The 21,562-nt window shown below is 37.5% G+C and overlaps 8 protein-coding genes across 8 annotated transcripts; 3 read left to right on the top strand and 5 right to left on the bottom strand.

The window, feature by feature from the left end:
• Positions 1-177: 177 nt before the first annotated feature.
• On the bottom strand, positions 178-2,370 carry FDP41_008320 (uncharacterized protein; the record flags this gene model as incomplete). The annotated part of the gene is made up of 2 exons (XM_044712162.1): positions 178-1,570; positions 1,646-2,370. The coding sequence occupies 2 exons, from the start codon at positions 2,368-2,370 to the stop codon at positions 178-180; spliced, it is 2,118 nt and encodes a 705-aa protein (XP_044558329.1).
• Positions 2,371-2,861: 491 nt separating this feature from the next.
• On the top strand, positions 2,862-5,597 carry FDP41_008319 (uncharacterized protein; the record flags this gene model as incomplete). The annotated part of the gene is made up of 1 exon (XM_044712160.1): positions 2,862-5,597. The coding sequence occupies one exon, from the start codon at positions 2,862-2,864 to the stop codon at positions 5,595-5,597; it is 2,736 nt and encodes a 911-aa protein (XP_044558328.1).
• A 278-nt stretch (positions 5,598-5,875) lies between these two features.
• On the top strand, positions 5,876-8,065 carry FDP41_008318 (uncharacterized protein; the record flags this gene model as incomplete). The annotated part of the gene is made up of 1 exon (XM_044712159.1): positions 5,876-8,065. One exon carries the CDS (start codon positions 5,876-5,878, stop codon positions 8,063-8,065), a length of 2,190 nt encoding a protein of 729 aa, XP_044558327.1.
• A 140-nt stretch (positions 8,066-8,205) lies between these two features.
• On the bottom strand, positions 8,206-11,496 carry FDP41_008317 (uncharacterized protein; the record flags this gene model as incomplete). Its single annotated transcript, XM_044712158.1, has 1 exon — positions 8,206-11,496. One exon carries the CDS (start codon positions 11,494-11,496, stop codon positions 8,206-8,208), a length of 3,291 nt encoding a protein of 1,096 aa, XP_044558326.1.
• Positions 11,497-12,472: 976 nt separating this feature from the next.
• Positions 12,473-15,337, bottom strand: FDP41_008316 (uncharacterized protein; the record flags this gene model as incomplete). The annotated part of the gene is made up of 1 exon (XM_044712157.1): positions 12,473-15,337. The coding sequence occupies one exon, from the start codon at positions 15,335-15,337 to the stop codon at positions 12,473-12,475; it is 2,865 nt and encodes a 954-aa protein (XP_044558325.1).
• A 187-nt stretch (positions 15,338-15,524) lies between these two features.
• FDP41_008315 (uncharacterized protein) lies at positions 15,525-16,619 on the bottom strand (the record flags this gene model as incomplete). Its single annotated transcript, XM_044712156.1, has 1 exon — positions 15,525-16,619. One exon carries the CDS (start codon positions 16,617-16,619, stop codon positions 15,525-15,527), a length of 1,095 nt encoding a protein of 364 aa, XP_044558324.1.
• Positions 16,620-16,731: 112 nt separating this feature from the next.
• On the bottom strand, positions 16,732-18,244 carry FDP41_008314 (uncharacterized protein; the record flags this gene model as incomplete). The annotated part of the gene is made up of 3 exons (XM_044712155.1): positions 16,732-16,971; positions 17,114-17,716; positions 17,864-18,244. The coding sequence occupies 3 exons, from the start codon at positions 18,242-18,244 to the stop codon at positions 16,732-16,734; spliced, it is 1,224 nt and encodes a 407-aa protein (XP_044558323.1).
• Positions 18,245-18,849: 605 nt separating this feature from the next.
• On the top strand, positions 18,850-21,310 carry FDP41_008313 (uncharacterized protein; the record flags this gene model as incomplete). The annotated part of the gene is made up of 2 exons (XM_044712154.1): positions 18,850-19,231; positions 19,461-21,310. 2 exons carry the CDS (start codon positions 18,850-18,852, stop codon positions 21,308-21,310), a joined length of 2,232 nt encoding a protein of 743 aa, XP_044558322.1.
• Between the last annotated feature and the right edge of the window lie 252 nt (positions 21,311-21,562).

Genomic DNA, 21,562 nt, shown 5'->3' with positions numbered 1-21,562 from the left:
GCATCACGATGCATTGTCTATTTACACCAAAACACCTCTGGTATACTATGCTTCTTGTTACCTTTTTCATTTGGAAACGAGCGCGACAGATTTTTTAACTTTTGGGTATCGTCAGAATTTGTAATGACAAGCTTGTTTGATCCTTATTTGTGGAAAATCATTGCTTTCAGCAAATGTCTATTTGGATGGGTGGTCGTTCAGTATTTTCGTGGGGATCTCTTTCATTTCAGGTTGACATTCCGCTTTCTTAGCAGTTCCAGATTGTTCATGAGAAAGCAGTAGTTGTTCCTGCACAGACTGCTTCTCGGGAATGAGTGATTGTGAAAAATTCCAAGTCAAGACTCGATACAAGACATGAAACACTCCAAAAAGTGAATCTCCACTTAGTAGAATGCTCAAGGCGCTAAAAATGACCAAAAATCCTTGATAATAGCTGTGTCCGATAAAACCGTTCACTTCTTTTTGAATGATGGAAGAGGAATTGAGATGTTGAATAAAGCGTGTGACATGAATGGTGAAAAATGCAAAGAATCCACAAGCACCCAAAACGAGAGAAAGTCGTTCTTGTGTGAATTGAGTCGATAAATACTTGAAAGCTGCAATTCCAGCCCATTGAAGAAACGCAAGAAACGCCACAAAACTCACAATCAAGAATAAATTTTCTTGCCTTAATAAGGAATCTTGTAAGGTATCAATAAGGAAATATAATATTCCACACCATCCAAAGAGTACTCCAAAACTCTTCCAATCCATCACTCTTTCGAATAAAAAATCTCTCAAATTCATTGTCACATCATAGAGTTGATACGATAACACCATAAACAAGATGGACACAAGAATGGTATTCATGAGAGGAAATTCGCTCAATCCTCGAATCACAAGCACACTTTTCGCATTATCAGTCATCAAGACGTGATGTTGCAATAAATAAGTCTCCAAGGTCACCATTCCAATCGTTTGAAAACTTTTCATGTAGTAACTTCTTAGCAGCGGAGTTGCATTTCTCAAATACACAAAACACACAATAGGCACCACACTAAAATATGGATGGAAGGAATTGTAAGTGAATTTTGAAGTTGGAAAATAAATGTAGCCCCACAAGATAATCATACTTGTACACATCACAATTAGGGCCACACTCACCACTTGTCGACATTCTCTCTTCTGAATGGTATTCAATAAATCCTTCAAAGAATTGTAATTTAAAGCAAAAAGCATTCCAAAGAAGGCAGAATAATGGTCCAAATAAGTCCTAAAATAGAAATCATGATAAGCCAAATTGGAGGACCATAAATATCGTTTCCACCAACCAAAGGGTCCAGCAAAAACAAAATGATACAAGGATGGTGATTCCCAAATGGCATAAATTAAAAATAAATTCACAATTAATTTGATTCGAATTCTGAGATTGTTTTGATTCCAAAACGGGTTTCCAATTTTCATCACAAAGAAGACCATGACAAAGTACATGGTATGGAGAGGAACAATATAATAGAGAAAATAGCTGTTTCCTGTGACTAGACAAAATGCAACGGCAGAAAAATTCAATCTCCACAACATTTGTAAAAATCTAAATTCGTTTCATTGATCAACAAGTGTTATCAAATGTCATCATAACGATTCCAAAGTCGTTTTTCACACTTACCTTCCAAACGACAGGTCACCCTTATTATAAAAATACGAAAAGTTTCCAAAACCTGACATCCAAACGTAACTGCTCACAAAAACTCGAATCGGAGCATACAATTCTTGAGCGTTGTAATAGTGATACAATAGAAAAGCCAATTGCATCCAACCTTTCCATTCTTCGGTTTGTTCTCTCGAAAGAACAATTTCTGAATTTTTTTCAACTCGTCGAAGTGTGAAAAAGCCACAAATTAAAGAAATGAAACAAATGGAAATGAATAAATCTCTCGAATACACTCTTTCGGTCGTTTCAAATAGCAATGAATTTTTGGTGTGACCCAAATACACGACAAGTAAAATTCCACCTAAAATTCCTAAATTAGTAATTAGAGTTTCAAATTTCAAAAAATAATTTCCAAATAATTCTTTCGTGAATGAAATTGAATGATCATGTTCGAGAGACGATTCGTGAAATTCATCAATGATTTTGGCTGAAATTTTTGATTGCAATTGATTCTCATGAGTTGCCAGCAATGAATAATTATTTCGAATTTTCATGAATGATTGTGAAGAAAAAGCTTGTCCTTCTTCTTCCAATTGTAGTGATTCATCGAAGGATGAAATGGATGTAGGTTTCATTCTGGCATCGTATTTTTCTTGATGACTTGAATTTTCAGATTCCGAGATGTTTAATGGACCATTTTGATTAGTGACAGTTAGTGATTCTACTTCCTGACATGTCATTTGTTTCCCAAACGAAACCTCCCCAATCAAACTTGCGGAGTTGTTTGTTGATAATGATGTATTTCCGACATTTCCTCCGTGTGGTTTCGTCAAACATTTAGAGAACACAAATTTATACAATTTCATAAAAACAAAAAGAATAATCCAACTCGTGACAAGTGTGATCATTTCTTGTTGTTTTTGTGATGGTTGTAGTGATGAGAGAGTGTCAAGAAGAAATATGGGAAGAAGTATTAACAACTTTTTTTTGTAATGACTTTTTTGACGTTTTCATTCCATTGTGGTCCAAGATGACAATTTTAGGAAAGATGATAACAAATTAGTTGAAGTTTGGTCAAAAAGAACCTTAGAAAACACGAGGTTCATTCAGGCATTAAGGACTCCTCTTGTTTCAATCTTATCTGAGAATCCTCGTTTGTCATTCTGAAATGCCACTTGTCAACAACCCATCTTGAATTCAAATGAACTGATGAACTTGTAAAATAAAAAAAATGCCAACCAACAAATCCATCAGTATTTTGGACAGTGATGACCTTAATGATGGTCATGACCACACGAATAACATCAATTCAATGAATAACAACAAGAAAAGAAAAGAATCAACTCCGAGCGAAATAACAGAAAAAGCGAACCACGAATCACTCGAAGATGATGATGAGGCTTTTTGCAAACCCAATCCACAGCAACAACCATCATCATCCTCATTCATGAACAATGACGACGAACCGATGATGATTGATGCCAAAAAAGAAAACAATCCTCTCATCGTCGTCGTCAATGATGATGAACATGATATGATGCACCACCACAAGAGGATGACGATCATGACTGAAGGAAAGAAGAGAAAAACAACTCTGAACCAGACATGGAGCGTTCCAAAAGAGGAACTCCCTCATGAGGACGATGAAAAACAAGAGGAACAAATGTGTAGCACCATGATGACTACAGAACCATTTTCATCGACTCAGAGCAACAACAACCACAGTGGTGGTATCAATAATGGAATGATGATGAGTAGTAATAATCTTTCATCCTCTCTTCCTTTCTATTTAATGGATGATCTCTTGTATCACATCTTTTCTTATTGTCTTTTACCTATTGTTCAATTTCGATATTCTCTCGTATGCAAACGTTGGTATCAATTGACCAATTCGGAACAATTTCACAAAAATTATCATCATTATGTGACTGAACATGGACATTTAAAACAATTATTGGATCCACGTTCTGCAAATGATTGTCTTTTAAACTCTCGTTTGAGGAATGAAAGGATGATGAAAACATTTTTATTTGATTGGACCGAATTTGTGAGTCACACACATCCGAGAGAATACGAAGCATTGTATCGATTGAAAAAGAGTTTACATGTGGAAGATTGGTCACTTCTCAATGATGAACAATTTAAAGAAAAGTTGAATTCTTTACTTTCTGGAAGAATGACCATGAAATTCAATAGTCATTCCTTGGAATCGATTCAACCAATGTTAAGAAATTGTAAATTAGTGACTCTGGATAATGGATTGAATCAAAGTGTTTCGTTTTTTTGTGAGAGAACTTCGCATTCCAATGAGATGTTTTATGGATTTGTGAATGAAAAGTCAGAGTTGGTGAGCTTTCAACAATGCAATGATTCATCCATTATCGATCTTTCACACATCCACAACTCCTCACAAAAAATTCACGGCTTTTTATGGTGTTCCATTATGTATTCTTTTTACGACCGTGGATGGGGAGATACCCATGAAATTACCAGCAAAGAAGGAGACGAATGGTTTATTTCACAATTCAAAGGTCATTACAATATTCTTCCAAAACCAATACTTCTCTCTCTATTGGATTTTATTGCAGCATTTCCAAACGAACGAGAAGATGTGAATTCATTCATATACGGTCTTAAACCTCATCAACACGATACGCTCCAATATTTTCCACATTTCAAAGACACTTTGTTCAATCATGCCATTCAAGAGGCAGCCACACAGCCACTATTAGAAACAGCAACAAGAATTGAGAAATATTTGAAATCTGACATGTCCACATTGTTTGAACGATCCATTCTGTTCCCTTATAAGAGATCTACAATGAAAAATTTATGGTATCGATTCATGACTTGTGGTTATCGATTGAACGAAACTTCTTCTTCTCTTGAATTTACATTCTTTGTGTTTTCATTTGGTGTTGATCAATTGGAATTCTTTATCGATTACTGCCTCTATTTGAACAAACGATCATTTTGTGAGGAATGTCTTCTGGATAACATTTACAAATGTATGAAGAGTGGTCTCAATTATTGTCAAATTATTTACAAGAAGGGTTTTCAACACGTCTTTCCACGTGAAGTATGTCGCTTGGAAATTTTTAAATGTGATGAAGGAAACAAACACTTCCAAGCACTCAACTATGCCTTAATCGATTTCTTTAAGGAAATTATGAAAGATGATTTTTTTTGTCCATTTGATGTGAGAACGAATTGCAAATTTTATAATGTTTCATTGCCATCATCAGCATTGGAAAATTCGTCATCATTATCACAGAGTGCAGAATCGATGAATGGAAAACCACCACGAGTGCTAGTTTTACATCAAAACAAAAATTCAATGAGAAATTTTTCACACTTCTTCAAGACCAATCCTTACAATGTGCATTTAGAGAATTCCATAATTGAACAAGAATTTCTTCCAAAAAGATTGATCAAACTGAAGAGAAAATGGGAATATTTGAAAAGATTTTCAAAGTATGACGTGGTAGTATTTTGTCTTGGAGATTATTATTCAGAAAATAAGCTAATTTATTGTAGAGCGACATTGAACTTTTTATCACAAATTGCCATGAGTGTGAATGATCGCCACTCAAAGACAATCCAAGACACTGTTGTGGAAAATCCTCTCACTACCATTGATGGTAAACAAAACAATCATACTTCCAACTTTTTAAATTCCATCAATGACGACGATGACAACAACTTGTTTATGAATGAACAACCTTCAACAACCCTTCTGATAAACGAAGAACCAGAATTCAGAGCCTTTCCCAAACAAACTCGAATACTATTGGCATTCAATCATCAATCCTTTACTGAACCAAAAATATTAATTCCAAAATATTGTTCAGGATTACCAAGAAATGAATTTGTGAAATTATTGTATGTAACACAAGATTATCCTGAGAGTTGGAACGTATTGAATGGTGCAATATTTGGAGATTTAAATGAATTCATTTACAAATGAGTGGCCAATATGTTTTTGCCTTATTTGTAAACTTTTCACCAACACTGAAATCAAAAACAATTTAAAAAAAATATCGTCACACCTTGCTGTCACTCGCTATTGGATGAATTTTTAAATTTCCATCCGACCGATTTTATTAAATTTCATATGAATTATTGAGACCACCAAAACGTTAACGTGACATTCCGAATTTATTTCCTTCCATTCTCCCTTCAAAACCAGATTTGAAAATCATTGCAACCATTCTCTTTCCGACAAGTGACAGCTCATCTCTCACCATGATCATTCCTTCACATCCTATCACCTCTTCACCAAAAAACAATCAACATTTTCAATTCTTCTTCACTCTCTTCATTTCCATCTTTTCATTAGTGGCAACTTTCTTTCTATTCGCACAAGGAGTACTAAAATGGGAAGAATATCCTCGGACTCCTGTTCAATTCCATCGAATTGGTGACACGCATAAAAAAGTGATCCTTTCATTTGTGGCGTCTTTTTCTTCTCAACAACCACAACCACAACAACATGACACGATTATTGGAAATTCCGAACATGAAAATGAATTTTTACAACCTCCTTTACCTTTTAAATATTTTTACAATGATACCGAATATTTTAACAAGTACACGTCATGGAGACAAATCGATGAAAATTCGAATCTCTTTCAAATTAGCTCCATTTCGAAGAGTACCATTGGAAAGCCACACTATGTTTGCTCTAAAAAACATTTCGATCCAAAATTAGTTAAAGTTTTTGGACCATTTCGAAGTTCGATGGAACATGTGTATTTTTTAAGAATTGAAAGTTTTGATCGATTTGATTTGGATTCTCCATATTTTCAATTATTTCATGCAAGAATTGTAGAAAAAGAGATTTCTGATGAGAATCAGGTGAACATTGCAAATTCAGGAGATTTTGACACTTCTTTGGCAGTTTCCTTTACAAGGTTTGTTCCACTTTTGGAGACGAGAGAATTTAATGAAAATTTAATGCAATATGTGCGAGATCAAGAACTGGAAGAAGAATCACACTCTCGCTCTCCATTTTTGCACAAAGATTTTGAAAGAGTTCACAATTCCATCTTTGTGGATCTCAAAAAAGTAACTTCCAAAAAAAGAAATAAGAGAGTCTATATGGGACAATTTTTTCTCCCACGTTTGAAAGGAGGAGAATTTCAGGTGGATATTCGAATGACCCATCATTGTTTTTCTCCACGAGACTATTCAAGTCCAAGTATGGATTTTTCTGAAAGTCATGGAGTTCAAATTGCAAGAATTCCATTTCGAATTGAAAGAAGAAATGTTGAAACGACGGCAAATGACAACAATTCTCAAAGTATCACTTCTCATCATAAGTATATTATGCAAGAATATTTCAAATTCAAACAATTTCTTTCACATGAACTCTTCGGAAAGGAATCGATTGCTGAAACGACGACAAACGATCCTTCTTTGAAACTTTCTAAAAAAATATTCGATGAAAAAATTGGATTATGGATGCAATCAAAAAGTGGAGAATGTGACAATAGGTTGTGTCGAATGAACTCAAATCAGAATTTTCAACATTCAAAAGAGACGAAAACAATTCCCTTATTGAATCATGTGGTGAGATCGAATCAAGTCTTTGTTCCAGTTGCAACAATTTTTTACAACACTGAAGAAGGAAATCACAAGAATTCTCACACATTCACTCGTCCCTATTACATTTTTAATCCACAAGAAGTGATGGATTGTTTTCATGGAAAAAAAGTTGCCTTTTTTGGAGATTCTTCATTGGAAGAACAATTTTCACACATTCTCGAATGGATGTACGAAGTAGATCCCTCTGTGAAATACAAATTATCATTTCCCAAAGAATTTAATGGTGTGAAATTACAAAAGACTAAATTTAGATATTCCACATTGAAACATGAAAATTTTGAAATTCGAAACAGAGGACTCGCTCATGCCTATGTGGATTATAATTGGGGAGGAATTCAAAGTATAATGGAACTTGAAGCAGCACGGAGAGAAGTTGAAGAAATTGCCTTAACGTCCAATATCGTGATCATGACTTTTACTTTTCATGAAATGGCTGGACATTACGGAAGAGGTGGTTTTCGAAATTTTGACACGGCTTGGATTCAACAAGAATTATTTCCACAAATTGCAAAATTTTTCGAATGGGTTTCTGAGTGGAAACGACGACATGCTTCTTCTTCTCCTCTGAGGATTTTGTGGAGAGAGGTCATTCCTTCACACGATCCAAGAGTGGGTCCTGAATTGATCTTTGCATTGACGAATACTGAGATTCGACGACAGATTGCGCTCCGTCAAGACTTTATCGATTATGTGCCGTTGGAACAGACGACTTTTGGAAATTCTTTCAGAGGTCTCTTCTCAGATGGATTGCATTATACGGAGCAAGATAAGATGATTTCCAAGATGAATACTCAAATTTTGTTAAATCACATGTGTCAAAGAAAATAAGAATTTCGTCATGTTCCAAACGAACATTAACAAGGATTTGTTTCTGAGCTCTCTGAGAGGAGGCACAAGAGTATTGAAGCTTCTTTTGTGAAATGATCTTGTTGATGAGGACCTCCTTTTCTTTTAAAAAGTTTGTTTTATTAAACTACATTCAATTCCTTTTCCAAGGACTTCTTTGCCTTATATAAATTGTACTCGTGAGTGAGTTGCAATCTTCCAAATGTATCTTTCAAGTTGAGCCATACATCTTGTTTCAACGTGTCCAAAACGGTAAGATCGAGCAGTTCAATTGGTTTGTCGTCTGTTCGTTCTGGAATGTGATCCATTGATTTGGTACCACTGAATTTACTGACATCGTCAGCATAAAGTCTCTTTCTAAAGCATGATAATACCATCTTTCTAGTGGTATTTGGTAAGTTGACCTCCAAAACAGAATTTTCATTCAAGTAGGTCTTTAAAATTTTCAAAATAATTCGATCAATTTGTTGTGTGACACTTTCTCTATTGCCCTTTGTGAGCATCTTTGCAGAAGGAGAAGTCGGAGAACCAGGTTCATCCACATTCAAGTGTTGTTGTTCTGGTGGCTGATGACTTGGGCGTGGTGAGAGAGAACCAGACGATGAGTTGACAAGAGTATTGTCTGAAGACAGCATGGCGCTTCCTGATGAACTCTTTTTGACTGAAATGGAAGTGGTTGAAAGGGCTTCTCTTTCCTCCACCATTTCTCCAGTCACAACAGAAGGTTTTTGTAGTGCAGGTGACATGGCAATCTTGTTCAAAGATCCCTGTTGTGTCTGTTCTTGCAAAGCTAACACAGACAATTCCTCAACAAGCTCAAAGAGTAAATAATTTTCCAAAGAAAATTCACGTTCGCAATATTGTTGCAACATGACACGAGCTTCATCGTCACACATGAATTGTTCAAATTCTGTCTTCTTTCCAAGTGTTGAGCCGTCGTTGGCTTTTGGTTCTGGAACTGGAAGCAAGGATTTTCTTCTCACCGCCATTCTGCTGTATTGAATAAGGTAAACCACGGCAACGAATCCGCCACAACCTAACATGACAAGTGAAAACTCAAATAATGAGTAAATTAAACCGTGCACCAAGTAAATAACAGCACGTTGATTCAAGTCAAACCAATTCAAAGTGTTATAGTATTGATCCAAAATGAAGAGCAACACTCCAAAAATTACTGCTGGAATAAAAACACCAAATTCCAATCTAAAGAAGAGAGGATCGTCTTGAATTAAATACCAATGAAGACCCTTCTTAATCACTTTCTTAGCATTGATAATAGCATCAATAATAATGGAAAGAATGGCAGTTGGGACCACCAATCCCAACAATCCAGCCAATTTCGTGTAGGTTGCAATTGTAGAAATTGGTTGATCAAAGGTGGAAGCAGTTCCTGTGACCACTGAAATCAAAATAAACAATGAAAGGGCACAAATAACGATCAAAACGAGAATGACACCCACAAGGAATACTTTCCAAGATGCAAGATTTGCCAACAATCTCAATAATTTCAATTGACGTTCTTCAAATGATTGAGAGGTTTTGGAAATCTTTCTGCCATGATGTGTCATTCTCTTATCCTTCTTCTTAGATTTGGCATCTGATGAAAAATTAATTCTCATGGTACGATACAAATTTCTTGAGAAGAAGTATCTCATGGCTGAAAGCACGTACAAGAATCCCAACACCAAATAAAAGAGTACTTCCATGGAACTGACAATACTGTCATAATTTGACAAGGCAGCAGCGAAAATAATACCCAACAAACCATAAACAATGGCAACTGCACATACAGAACCGTTGATAAGGAAACGAGATTTCACCGGTTGACTCTTTCTTGAAAGGACAAGAATGATCATGATCACAAGACTGAAGAAGAGCACAATGGACATTCTCAAATAACGTAATTGCCTATAAGTATCGGTTGGGTTGTAGTGAAACATGGAATAAATTTCCACAGCTGATGCATCCTGGAATGTAGAGGATTGAGTTTGTTGCATTAGATCAGTTTCATGCATTGACTGTTCATTCCAGTGGTTGTTGTTACTGTTCAATAATGAGGCAAATGATGATGTAGTCGCTGCAAACGAAGAGGGTTGATTGAAAAAGTCAGTCAAATTGTAAACTAAAATAAATTGAGCAAAGTTGCTGTCCCAATCAGTTGAAAGTTTGCGAGTAATGGTTGAATTCATCAAAGGGAAATAGCTGCCAACGAAAGCAAAGAAGTAAATTTCCCTATTTCCATTACTGGAAGAAGAACTACCAACAATGTCTCGATAACAATTTGTGGTACGGAATGTAAAATCATAAGTTGTGACTTGATTTTCATACGAGTTCAACACTGCAATACGACCTGTCTTTTGAATATTATCCATGGAGAGTTCGGATCTAGATCTCAAAAAGTATGGAACTGAAAAACCACTCGAATCCAAAATTGAATTGTCTTCAATCGATCGATTTCCACTTCCAATTTTTTCTAATATCGAACCAACAGAGACACTTAAATTGGATGCAGCTTTGAGTGCAGAAGTGTCTGCGATGAGAGACACCCTGTTTCGAGAGCTGAGTATTCCCTGAGTGTTGTACAGCATTTTGGTGCTTGTAAACACATCTCCAAATGTTAGATTGAGAGATGACAACGGAACATAATTAGCAAAGGTTGGCGTCGAGATTGGATTTGTGTCACTCACACGAGAACCTTCTCTATAAGAGCCAAATGATGAGTAAAAGTTCACTCGAACAGATGCATCTGACACCGAAGTGGAGCCACTTGTGGTCCACTTTCCTCTCACATCCGACGAATAGACATTATCTTTTCTCTGTGACGATTGTGCAGAAACTCTCTTGATGGCATCCCAAAGAGCTCCATTACTTCCATCAGAAAAGCCGAAAAATGTATTTACAAATCGGTTGGAAATTCCAAGACTGAGTCGCCATCTCAAGCTTTTCAACCCACGCATATTAATATTGTTATTCACATCGTTCGAGTCTGCAGTATTTACATAGCCATTCAGTGCACAGCTTGACGAGAAAGGTAATAAATCGGTCATTGTACTTCGCTCCTCCCATTCCAAAACCATTTTCGCAGGCAATTTGGAGGTTGTGGGTGGCATAACCACAGCATTTTGGTAGAGAGCGGATGATTGTGGAATGACTTGAGCTGTTATCAGCGAAGTGGAATATTGTGATGGTGTTGATATTAATGACAATAATGAAAGTAATAACGCTAATACGTATATCATGGCTGTAGCAAGGGATGAACGAGAGGAAGAAGAAGAGGAGGATGGCGATGATGATAGAGTGAACAAGGATAGATGCGTCCTATTTGGAAGTTGTGACGATGTGGAGAGGTAAGATAATTTTCTCTTTTTGTTGGATCCGTTCGCCACAGCATGAGCCCTGTTGACACCTGTCATGTCTTGTTATTGTGTATTTTTCTTTAAATCAAAGATGCAATGGTTAGTTTGGATCTCAATTATGATGATAATGAAGAACAATACTGCACCATCAGGATGATGGTATCAAATGTCATCACGTGTTTTTTGTCCGACAGGTGTGGGATAATCACAATAAAAGAGGAGAGAGGATAACGGGAGTGCCACAAACAATTATTTCCATCATTTTCATCGAATATTTGGGAAGACGACAAGAGTAAAAGTTGAACGATGATTATTTTCACCAACACATTCAATTGCGTAAGAATCGCAATAACAGTGTCAGAAATATGGTATTTTAGTTATATAATAAACACATCACACGATGATGATGAGACACTTACGCAACTGAAAGCCGTCAAATAGTACCAAGCAGATTAGAAAGAGAATGAAAAGGCTGGAGAAGGTGGTGTGGCTGAGACTTAGAGAAGGGTGTTTTTTCTGGTTGGGTGTTGTTTTGGTCCTTCCATACAACAAGTCACAACACGAAACGAACAAGGCGTTGGTTTGCTATGTATATCGTGGAGAATTAACTTGGATGTTGGTGGCCAAATGTTGACAGGGTTCTCCCAACAGTTTTTTCTCTTTCGGAAAAATTCTTTCCTTTTTGAGACGCTTCTTCTTTGATAAGCTTTGATGGTGTTGAAGGAAGCAAATCGAACAGTATCTCAAGTTTGTTTAGCACTACTTTTAAAGTTTTTTCAAACGAAGAATATGAAAATCATGGTATTCATCCCACAAGAGATGCAAGGTATTATCATTGTGATACAAAGAATAACGTTGGATGCTGTTGATCCCAGTCGACCGAGCAGTACAGTCACACAATACACTCTTGATAGGTCTCAAAAGGAATCTCGTTGACCAATGTCAAAACACATTGGTGAAACTGTAACAAAGACCAATTTTGGTCATGCACACTTCCATAAGAAACAACGCCACCTTACGTGATAATTGAAGTCTAGTTTTTGAACCCCGAATATACGAAATTTCTATCAAATTGGAATATAATTGACGATTCATCGGAGGAGAAGACCAAGTTCTCAATCTCTGCAAAGCGAGTACGATCTCTCTCAACAAGTTCCTCCAGCGACAGTGATGGCTGGGGAGGTTTTCTTGATGGCGGTCGAGGTGTGGAGGAGCCCTCTTGCGACAAAGACGAAGTGTTTCTGCTAAGTGTGACTCCAATTGGATCTAAGGGTGGCAGTTCCGCCCTTGAAGGAGGTGAATTATTATCATTTCCTTGTGAGTCTCTCGAATTGTTTGACGTGCCGAGTTTCTTAAATATTGAATTTGGTTCCATTAATGCTGACCCTGCCTTTGATTCTAAATGTTTGAAAGATTTTCTTTCAGAGCCATTTTCAAATGAGGGGGTTGTAATTAGGTTTTGTGTGTTTGGAAGGAAATCGTCATCGTCTGTTTTGTGGAGAATGTGTAATTCCTTGAATTTTTCTTCATCACTCAAGTCAGAATTTGGACCACTCGATACCTCACTTGACAACCTGTTGTGATTTGCTTTTTCCAACTCCATAAAGAGTATTTTGGGACTAAAATACTTGCTCTCCATTTGGAGTTTTTGTTCAAACTCAAGGTCAGCAGAGCTAGTAGATTCGTCTTCACTAAAAGACGATTGATTGACACGGTCTTCAGACTCAAGGTCATCTCTACGCTCAACAATTTCATCTTCATTGTCAGAGCTTTGATGATTGTCCACTGACGTTCCTGATTGATCTAACAGACCTTCACTCGATTTTGTTTCATCCTGCTCTGCCTGATCATCTGTAACAGGAGGAGGTGGTGCTCTTCTAAGAATGGGTGAGAGAGGAGGAATCTGCGATAACCTTGAAATGTTGACGTCTTCGTTTTCTGGCACATTTTCCAAAGACTGGTTCATGTCTTTCTCTTCACATGACGTACGGATATTAGTACCTGAAAGTTCCTTCATGTCATGTATTTCAACGGAACTTGCATTGTCAGCATGAGAAAAACCGTCCAAAGTTTGCCTTGGTGATCCACAGTCCACATTCGATGCCAAAGTGGATGAGGTGTGGACGGATTCATTCTTGTTGTCTGATTCAATCAGATCCTTTTCGGAACTATCAAGAGCATCATCAAATGTGAACTTTGCTTCAGGTGAGTCCTGTAAATCAGAGTTGTTGTTGTTGTTGCTGCCAAGCTTTGTTTGAATCTTAAAAACTCTACTTGAGAAGGTTTTTCGGGGCATCATGCGTTTTGGCGTGGTAGGTTGAACAATTTCTGGATTATTGTTCGAGCTCTGCGTCAAATGTTTGGGAGAAATGGAGCCAATCGTTTTCACAGGCGACTTGAATGCAGAGCTTGGAGACGGAATGGGAGGAGTTCTTTTTGGAGTGGAACTGGTCGTTTGTTGTTCATTATTAGGTGAAGTGTGTTCAGTACTTGAAGGTGATACTCCCTCAAAGGAATCGCTTCTTAAGGGTGTAGTTGTGACCGCTGGCTGCTCATGCATTGTTGGATCATCGATCGATGGCTGCTGCTGAGGAGGACTCGTCGTATTGTTGCTTTCTCTCTTCTTCTTTTTCTTTACTTTCTTTAGAAAGGTTGGATCTTCTTTTCTGTGAAGAAAGCTATGCTTATCATGCTTGAGTTGTGACTGTTTCAATGGTCCTGGCGTGTAAGGTTTGGAAGGATTCATTTCAGCACAGAATTGAGCTGCCAAGTACTTGATTTGTCGAGCATAGTCTTCCGTGTCATAGTTTTCCAGTTTGGCTCGTTCCATTTCGAAAAGTGTGGTTTGAAACATGCTTCGAAGTTCTTGAACTTTTCTATTGAATCGATACTTTCGATTTGCTCTCCAGAATTTTTGAAAGCTCACAAAAATGTCAGCATGTTGTAGAATTTCCATTGCCATCTCAGGTCCAAAATAACTCTCGAGAGCGATCATTTCTTCCTCTGAGGCTTGATAGGGTTTGACTGGTCGAGATTTCTTCTGTTTTTTAGGTAATTGTTTGGACGGCGCTTTATGAAGGGGCTTTCTTGGAGTGGTAACGGAGGTGGGAGGTCCTTCTGGATTTTCACGATGATTTCTATTATCGGTTCTTGCATGTTTCTTTTCCTTGTGTTGTTTCTTGGACATCATTGTCATAGTTGTCTCATCATTAGCATCCAGAGCTTGATGCGATGAATGTTGAAAATGTTTCTTAGGCTTATCTATCTTGTCCAAGTTGATGAGGGCATTATTTTTCCCTTCACTCTTTGAAGATGTTGTTCTCTTTTTGTTTCTTTCAGATTTAAATGTTATTTCTCTCATGGCATTTCGTATTTTGGAATAACATTGCTCAAACGACAAGTCAAGAAACCAGTCCCTTGAATTTCGATTCATCATTTGTTGAAGCAACTTTTCAATGGAAACACTCTTGTTCCGAGCTCTACTTTCAAGCATCTTATTCATTAAGGAATTATTTTGAGAGAAGGTAATTTTATGTTCCAAATTCCTGGTAGTTGAATGAAGGAAGTGTTTGGAATCTTTGAGGGCTTTTCTTGCCTGCACTTTAATTTGAATGTCTTGCCTATTATCTTCGTCTGACGATGAGGACCTGTTGGAGGTGAGATGATGAAATTGTTCATCACCGTCATCCCCAACATGATTCAACTGACCCCGATCATCATCGCTGCTGCTTTCGTATATTTCTTCCTCATACATAATGTATTCATTTTGTTCCTCTCGGTCGGATATTTCATTTAAGGCTTCATCATCCACCATCATCCTTGCTCCTCCATCATGATGAAAACCTCTCTGAATTGAATCCTCAATCGATTGAGGCGCATTATGTTTTGGTCGCTTCATTTTTTCATTTGTTTTGATGTGTGTGTATTTCTTTATTGCGCAAAGTGCTTATTCTTATTCATCCATAAATTTGATGCCTCTGAGCTCTGATGCCTCATAACCATCAGTGACATCATAAGGTTTAATTTCTTTACACGACTTTTATTACCGGGCTGTTAAATGAGAGTGCAGTTCATGAACATTCCTCTCAATACTGGAATGTATTTCCTAAATCATCCTCTTGTCCAAAATCAACTGGCTTCTCAAGAGCAGGGGTGTCTTCAAGTTGGAGAGATGGCAACTCCACAAGCTTGGCTGGTGCTCTTTGCTTCTTCTTGGAAGATTTCTTTTTTGATTCCTCCTTAATCAGTCGGTATGTAATGTACTTATCAACAAGAAGAATATACACAAATCCAACAGCACACAAGAGGCCAATCAAAAACGAGCACGCCCCAATGACTAAAGAATCCAGCACAATACCATTCACACAAACACTATTGTTAACATCGTGGAGTGCTGCAGGAACATAGGCACATTTGAGGGGAGAACTGAAATCAGTGATAATTTTTTGCAAGGTCTCTGAGAGCAGAGTGGGAGCCAAAGCTAAAGTGTCATTCTTGAGCTTGGTCATGTTATTGGAAAGATCTGTCACAGTGGTTGTAATTCTTGCAGGAAGAGGTGAGAGATTGCTCTGCAAGTCACTGTTAATGTTTGAAACTGTGATTTGAATTGCCTCTAATTGTTGACGAATACTCTGAATCAATGTGCTACAATCTTGGTATTGTTTGGTTGCGTTCAAATATTCTGCATACTTGACGCAGACTGTTTGACTTTCTCTTCCCACACAATATGAACGAATCGTGTTCATGGTTTGGGATGAATTGGAGAGCTCAGTCTGGAGGGATGAGTTTGCTTGATTTTGTACAGTTAGCAAATCCCTCTCAAATGTTTCCAAGCTTGAGTTGAATGATGAAGCCATGGAGTTATAATCAAGGTTCAATAAGTCGAATTTAGACTGTAAATTACTTCCAACATTAATTGAGCTGGTATCAAAGGACAGAGATGACGAGAGGTCATTGAGGCCGCTCGAAAATCCGCTTCCCATATTGAACCTGTTTGTCACAAAAGTGGTCACAGCGTCCATGTTTCCGATCGTGGAATTCACAAAGTTGTCGTACTGACCACAATTTGCCACGCCATTAATCAACCGCGAAGGGGGTAGTCCAATTGCACTTGTCAAATCAATACCAGAAATGTTGGCGACTGAGCTGACAATGGAGTCTCCTCTGGTTGTTAAATTCATACAAGCGTCATTCAGCACGATATATACAATAATATGGAGAGAAGACAAAAGGAATAGGATCCAATACATTGAGCATGAAAAACACGCCGAAAGTTTCATGAACCATTTGACCCTAAAACAAATTCCGAGCAACGCAAAAAGGTACATGGATAATGGTATTACGAAAATGACGGTCATTGATCGATATTCTCACTGAATCACCAATGTTGACGTAGAGGGAGACGTCGGTTATGGTATCAGGTGGAATTTTCTTGAACAACTCTAGGGGAACTGACAATAATCTCAGAATTCCAGATTGAATGGTTGAAATAGCAGATTTAAATATTCCATTCTTGGTATCTCCCATTTTTGACTTGGTAAAATGTGTCGAATCACAAAAGGTCAACGGGCAAAGTGCATTACCGAATTGTGCCATATTGAAAGGCAGCACCGATAGAATTCACATGTATTCCAACGAAGACATTAATTGCCTCCTTCAAGGAACAATTACTTACCTCTGCATCAGAAAGTGTCGAGGAGAATGTCTGATGCGCCCATACGACCTTATCATAGGCATCATCAAGGGCAGAATTGGTGGAATCCTTGTACAGTAAAAAGTTATTTCCATTGGTGAAGGAGGACAATAAATTTGGGTCTGGCTTGGCAATAGAGCTTTGTCTATAGATCAATTTGGTGCTTGCTGTTCCGACCAAATTTGTAATGGTATTGACGTTGTCATCAATGGATGAAACTTGGGAGCCAATAATTGTCATTGTGTCCTTGGCTTGTGTGAGGAGAGGTTCAATTGATTGTAAATTGTCACATAATTGTTTAGCTGGCACAATGGTCTTTTGCTTAATGTTATTAATTGAGGAAGCAACGCTTTTAGGAACTCCGTCGATGGTAGCATCCACTGCTGAATTAATGGTTCTGTTGACATTTGCAAGAGATGATTCTGCAGTTGTAATTACCTTTCTCAAATTGAGTGTGAATAAGGCATTGAAGGCCACAAATATACCACCCACGATCACGATCATGACACAAGTTGAAATTACCATAGAAGCCATGCACCGAATTCGTCCTTTCGAATAGGCAGGTCCCGAATAAGGGTGATATCCCTATATTGGAGAGCCATTTTGTCATGGTGCCCATCATCATGTTGAATACATTCCAAATTTTGAAATGATGGTTGGTGTCAAAGAACAATACAAAAACGATTGGATTGGAGGTAATTAAACACATATGCTCTCTCTTCTTTCACTTACCTCCAATTTGGAGCCTCCACAACAATTACAAACTCGTCGGGAACACCAAATAATGCAATCCATTAACTCCAGAAGTATGCCTATCAACACGATACAAACTGCAACAATACCAACGAAAATGGCATAATCCACCCACATTCCCAAATTCAACATGTGATCATTGTCGGGCCAATCAACTCGTGGTCCTGTTGGGTTCACTTCCAATGAAAGGGACTGGCCTAAAACTGGTGAAATTTGTCCCATAAATCCTAGAATGAGCAGAATGGATGCAAAGATCGTTACAAGTACTTGACCCTTTGTGGTACTATGATGATGATGATGATAACGGTGATGTAAGGAATAAGGCTTCCCGAGAAACCATTGAGGTAACGTCGCCCTCATTTCAAAGCGTTGGTGGTAATGAGGGTCTTGTCGGAAACGATCTTTTTTTTAAAAACTTACGGCTCCATTTCGTCGAATTTGAATCGAGAAGGAATTTCTTCATTCATCTGTAAGAATAAAATGGTTAAACTTCTCTGAGTTGCTTTGGTTCAATGTTGACTTTCGTGACGAGGTACAGACATCAAAGAATCATTTCACCCAATCCAAATACTTTAAAAAACAGCTCAAAAAACCTGATGTAACGTTTTTCAAACCATCTCAATACATCCCCTAAGTTAACACTGTCAAAACTCTTATAAAGGAATCATTTGTGGTTCCCTAACATCGCTCCTCTCACTAAAATTTCACTTAATATTTCATTTGTGGTTTCTTCTTTCATTCATCCTAAAATTTCGTTTTCATGGGTTTCACAAAATATGAATAAACAAGTTGCGTACTCGGGGTATTATCATTATAGTCATTGTCAACAACTAAACAATGAATTCAGCAATAATATTGATCCAATTCCGATCGACATATCGCGAAAATCAAATTCTTCCAATTAAACAAGAAGCTCTGTCATGAATCTTTCCAATGTTTGAATTTTTTTTGAACTCTTCAAAAAAATGCCTGGCACACGCACCAAGAACAAGATGGGAGGTTTGGGAAAGACCCTTCTCAAAGCAAAAAACAAGAAGAAGGAAAAGGTATTATCGGATCGTCATCAGGAAACACTTGCAGCCTCGATACAGCAAGATTATGATGAAAAAGTTGGTTCCGATGAATTACCAATTGAAGAAGAAATTTTAAAGGAAGATACAGTCATGCACAATATGATTAACAAAGGAAGAGGAAAATTGGAAAGTCTGATTCAAACAAATGATTTACAAGATTTAATGTTAAATGCCAAGATGAGTTTGATAAAGTACGAGAAGGAGAGTGCAACATTTTTGATAAAGGACGGAGAAGGTGCTCCGAGAGAGTATAAAGTTGTGGAAGCTCAAAGAGGTAAGTGAAATTCAATCACATTTTATATATGCATATATTCATGTCAATTTTGACGTATCATGCCCACATTTTGATACTCTAATGTTTTGGACGTCATTATGCACTCCTATTCAACCAAAACAAACACTCGGATTTTTCATCATTTGTGGAACTTTAATTTTCATAATGATGCAAATATATTCCTTTTTTGAAATTCACAAACAAATGAATGAAACGGCAACTCCAAAAGATCACGACGAGGAGGACGATGATGGTGACCTTCAAGAAGAGGAAGCATACGCAGAAGGAACTCTCATTCTCAAGGAAAAGACTCAGGAAGAAATTCTCGATCGTGTTCGAGAAATGCAAGAGCTCAATATTCAATTACCAATTCCTCGTCGACCTAGAGAAGCCTATGAATTATTTAAGAAAAATTCTGACGACGAAGAGGAGAGTGAGGAAACAAAGAAAAAAAAGAAGAAGAAGAAATCAAGCAATGCAAGCAAAATGCAAGCTAAAAAACAACTCATTCAACTTGAAACAGAGTCCTTCTTGAGATGGAGAAGAAACTTGGCTGAAATTGAGGAAAGTTATGATGCAACATTAACTCCCTATGAAAAAAATATTGAAGTGTGGAGACAGTTGTGGCGTGTTGTGGAGAGAAGTGACATTGTTGTTCAAATTGTAGACTGTCGTAATCCTTTGCAATTCCAATGTGAAGATTTGGAAAAGTATGTTAAAGAAGTGGATCCAAAGAAGGAAAACTTTTTATTGTTGAATAAGGCCGATTTGTTAACGAAAAAGCAACGATTTAAATGGGCATGCTATTTCAAAAAGAAGAAGATTAATTTCCTCTTCTTCTCTGCCAAGAATGAAATTGCAAAAATTGCCAATCGACAAATCACACGAGAGGAGCTTCTTAAGGAGCAACAAGAAGAATTGGATCAATACGATGTGACCAATTATGTGTCTCCGCAAGAGAGTGACTGGACCTACATCTTTTCACGATCCGAATTACTATTTTTCTTTAAGAGTCTCATGAAGAATTTCCATCCTGAACAAAAGAAGAGTGACACGGGACGTGTGGTAGTGGGTATGGTGGGATATCCGAATGTGGGTAAGAGTTCTCTCGTGAACGTTTTGTGTGGAAAGAAGAAGGTAGCTGTGGGATCGACGCCTGGTAAAACCAAACACTTCCAAACCTTGCCCATCGGTGATAGCATCATGCTTGCCGATTGTCCTGGTCTCGTTTTCCCATCCATTCAAACGACTAAGGAGGAAATGATTGTTGATGGTATCCTCTCCATTGATCATCAAATGAGAGATTATAGACCACCAATGGAATTGGTGTGTGGACGTATTCCTCGACGAACATTCGAATTGACCTATGGTTTAACCTTCCCCAAGATTCCAGGCAAGGCCCGTATGACATTTGTGACACCAGAAAATTTATTGAGAACATTTTGCAAAGCTAAAGGTCTCATGTCGCAGAACGGCGTGCCGAATTATCCAATGGCTGCTCGTAGAATCTTGAAGGACTATGTGGATGGTAAAATTCTGTACTGTCATCCTCCTCCTGAAAATATTCAAGTGACTGATCTCGATGAAGGAGACCAATTGGCATCCAACAACATGCTCAATACAGATAATGATCATGAAGTGATTGTCATTAATCATGACGAAGAGCTGGCCGATGATGACGAATACTTTACAGAAAGTGAGGATGGAGAGGATCAAGAAGATCAACGAATCAATGAAGACGAAGATGTCTTGTACAATTCAGATGGAGAAATTATTGAGAATGAAGAGGATGAGGATGCTCAAAGTGACACTGCTAGTGATGACATGGAATGGGAAGGAGAAGTTGATGATTTCAATCGTGTCAATGTTCACACAGAAGTTCTCGAAAGAAAGAAGGAAAAAATTATTCAAGCAAAAGGATACGATCCATTTGAATTGGATGAACAAACCATCATGGTCGAACAAAAACCAGAACCAGGCGCTGCTCAAACAGGACCCGTTAAAACTCAGGATCTTTTCGACCATTTAACTGAAAAACAAAAGAGACGAAAATTCACCTATCTTAAAAAGTTCATGTAAGGAGACATGTACAACAATGTCCATAAAACAAACCTTCTTTTATTGTGAGATTTTGTGTCCAATGAGACACCTTCTAAGCTTGTACAAGCACAACAACAGAGCCAAATATTAAGAGATAAAAAAAATGCATTCACATGATGCGCTTCCTCCCGAAATATTTTGTCACATTCTCGATTACTTATTCCAAAATATTCACGACTTGATCCGATGATGTATGACTTTACGAAAAACAAGTAGAATTTTTTGTTATTT

This window comes from Naegleria fowleri (genome assembly GCF_008403515.1).
Source record: "Naegleria fowleri strain ATCC 30894 chromosome Unknown tig60, whole genome shotgun sequence".
NCBI classification, from domain to species: Eukaryota; Heterolobosea; class Eutetramitea; order Acrasida; family Naegleriidae; genus Naegleria; species Naegleria fowleri.
The sequence above is the reverse complement of the archived record's forward strand: the minus strand, read 5'-3'. Positions and strand labels throughout refer to the sequence as shown.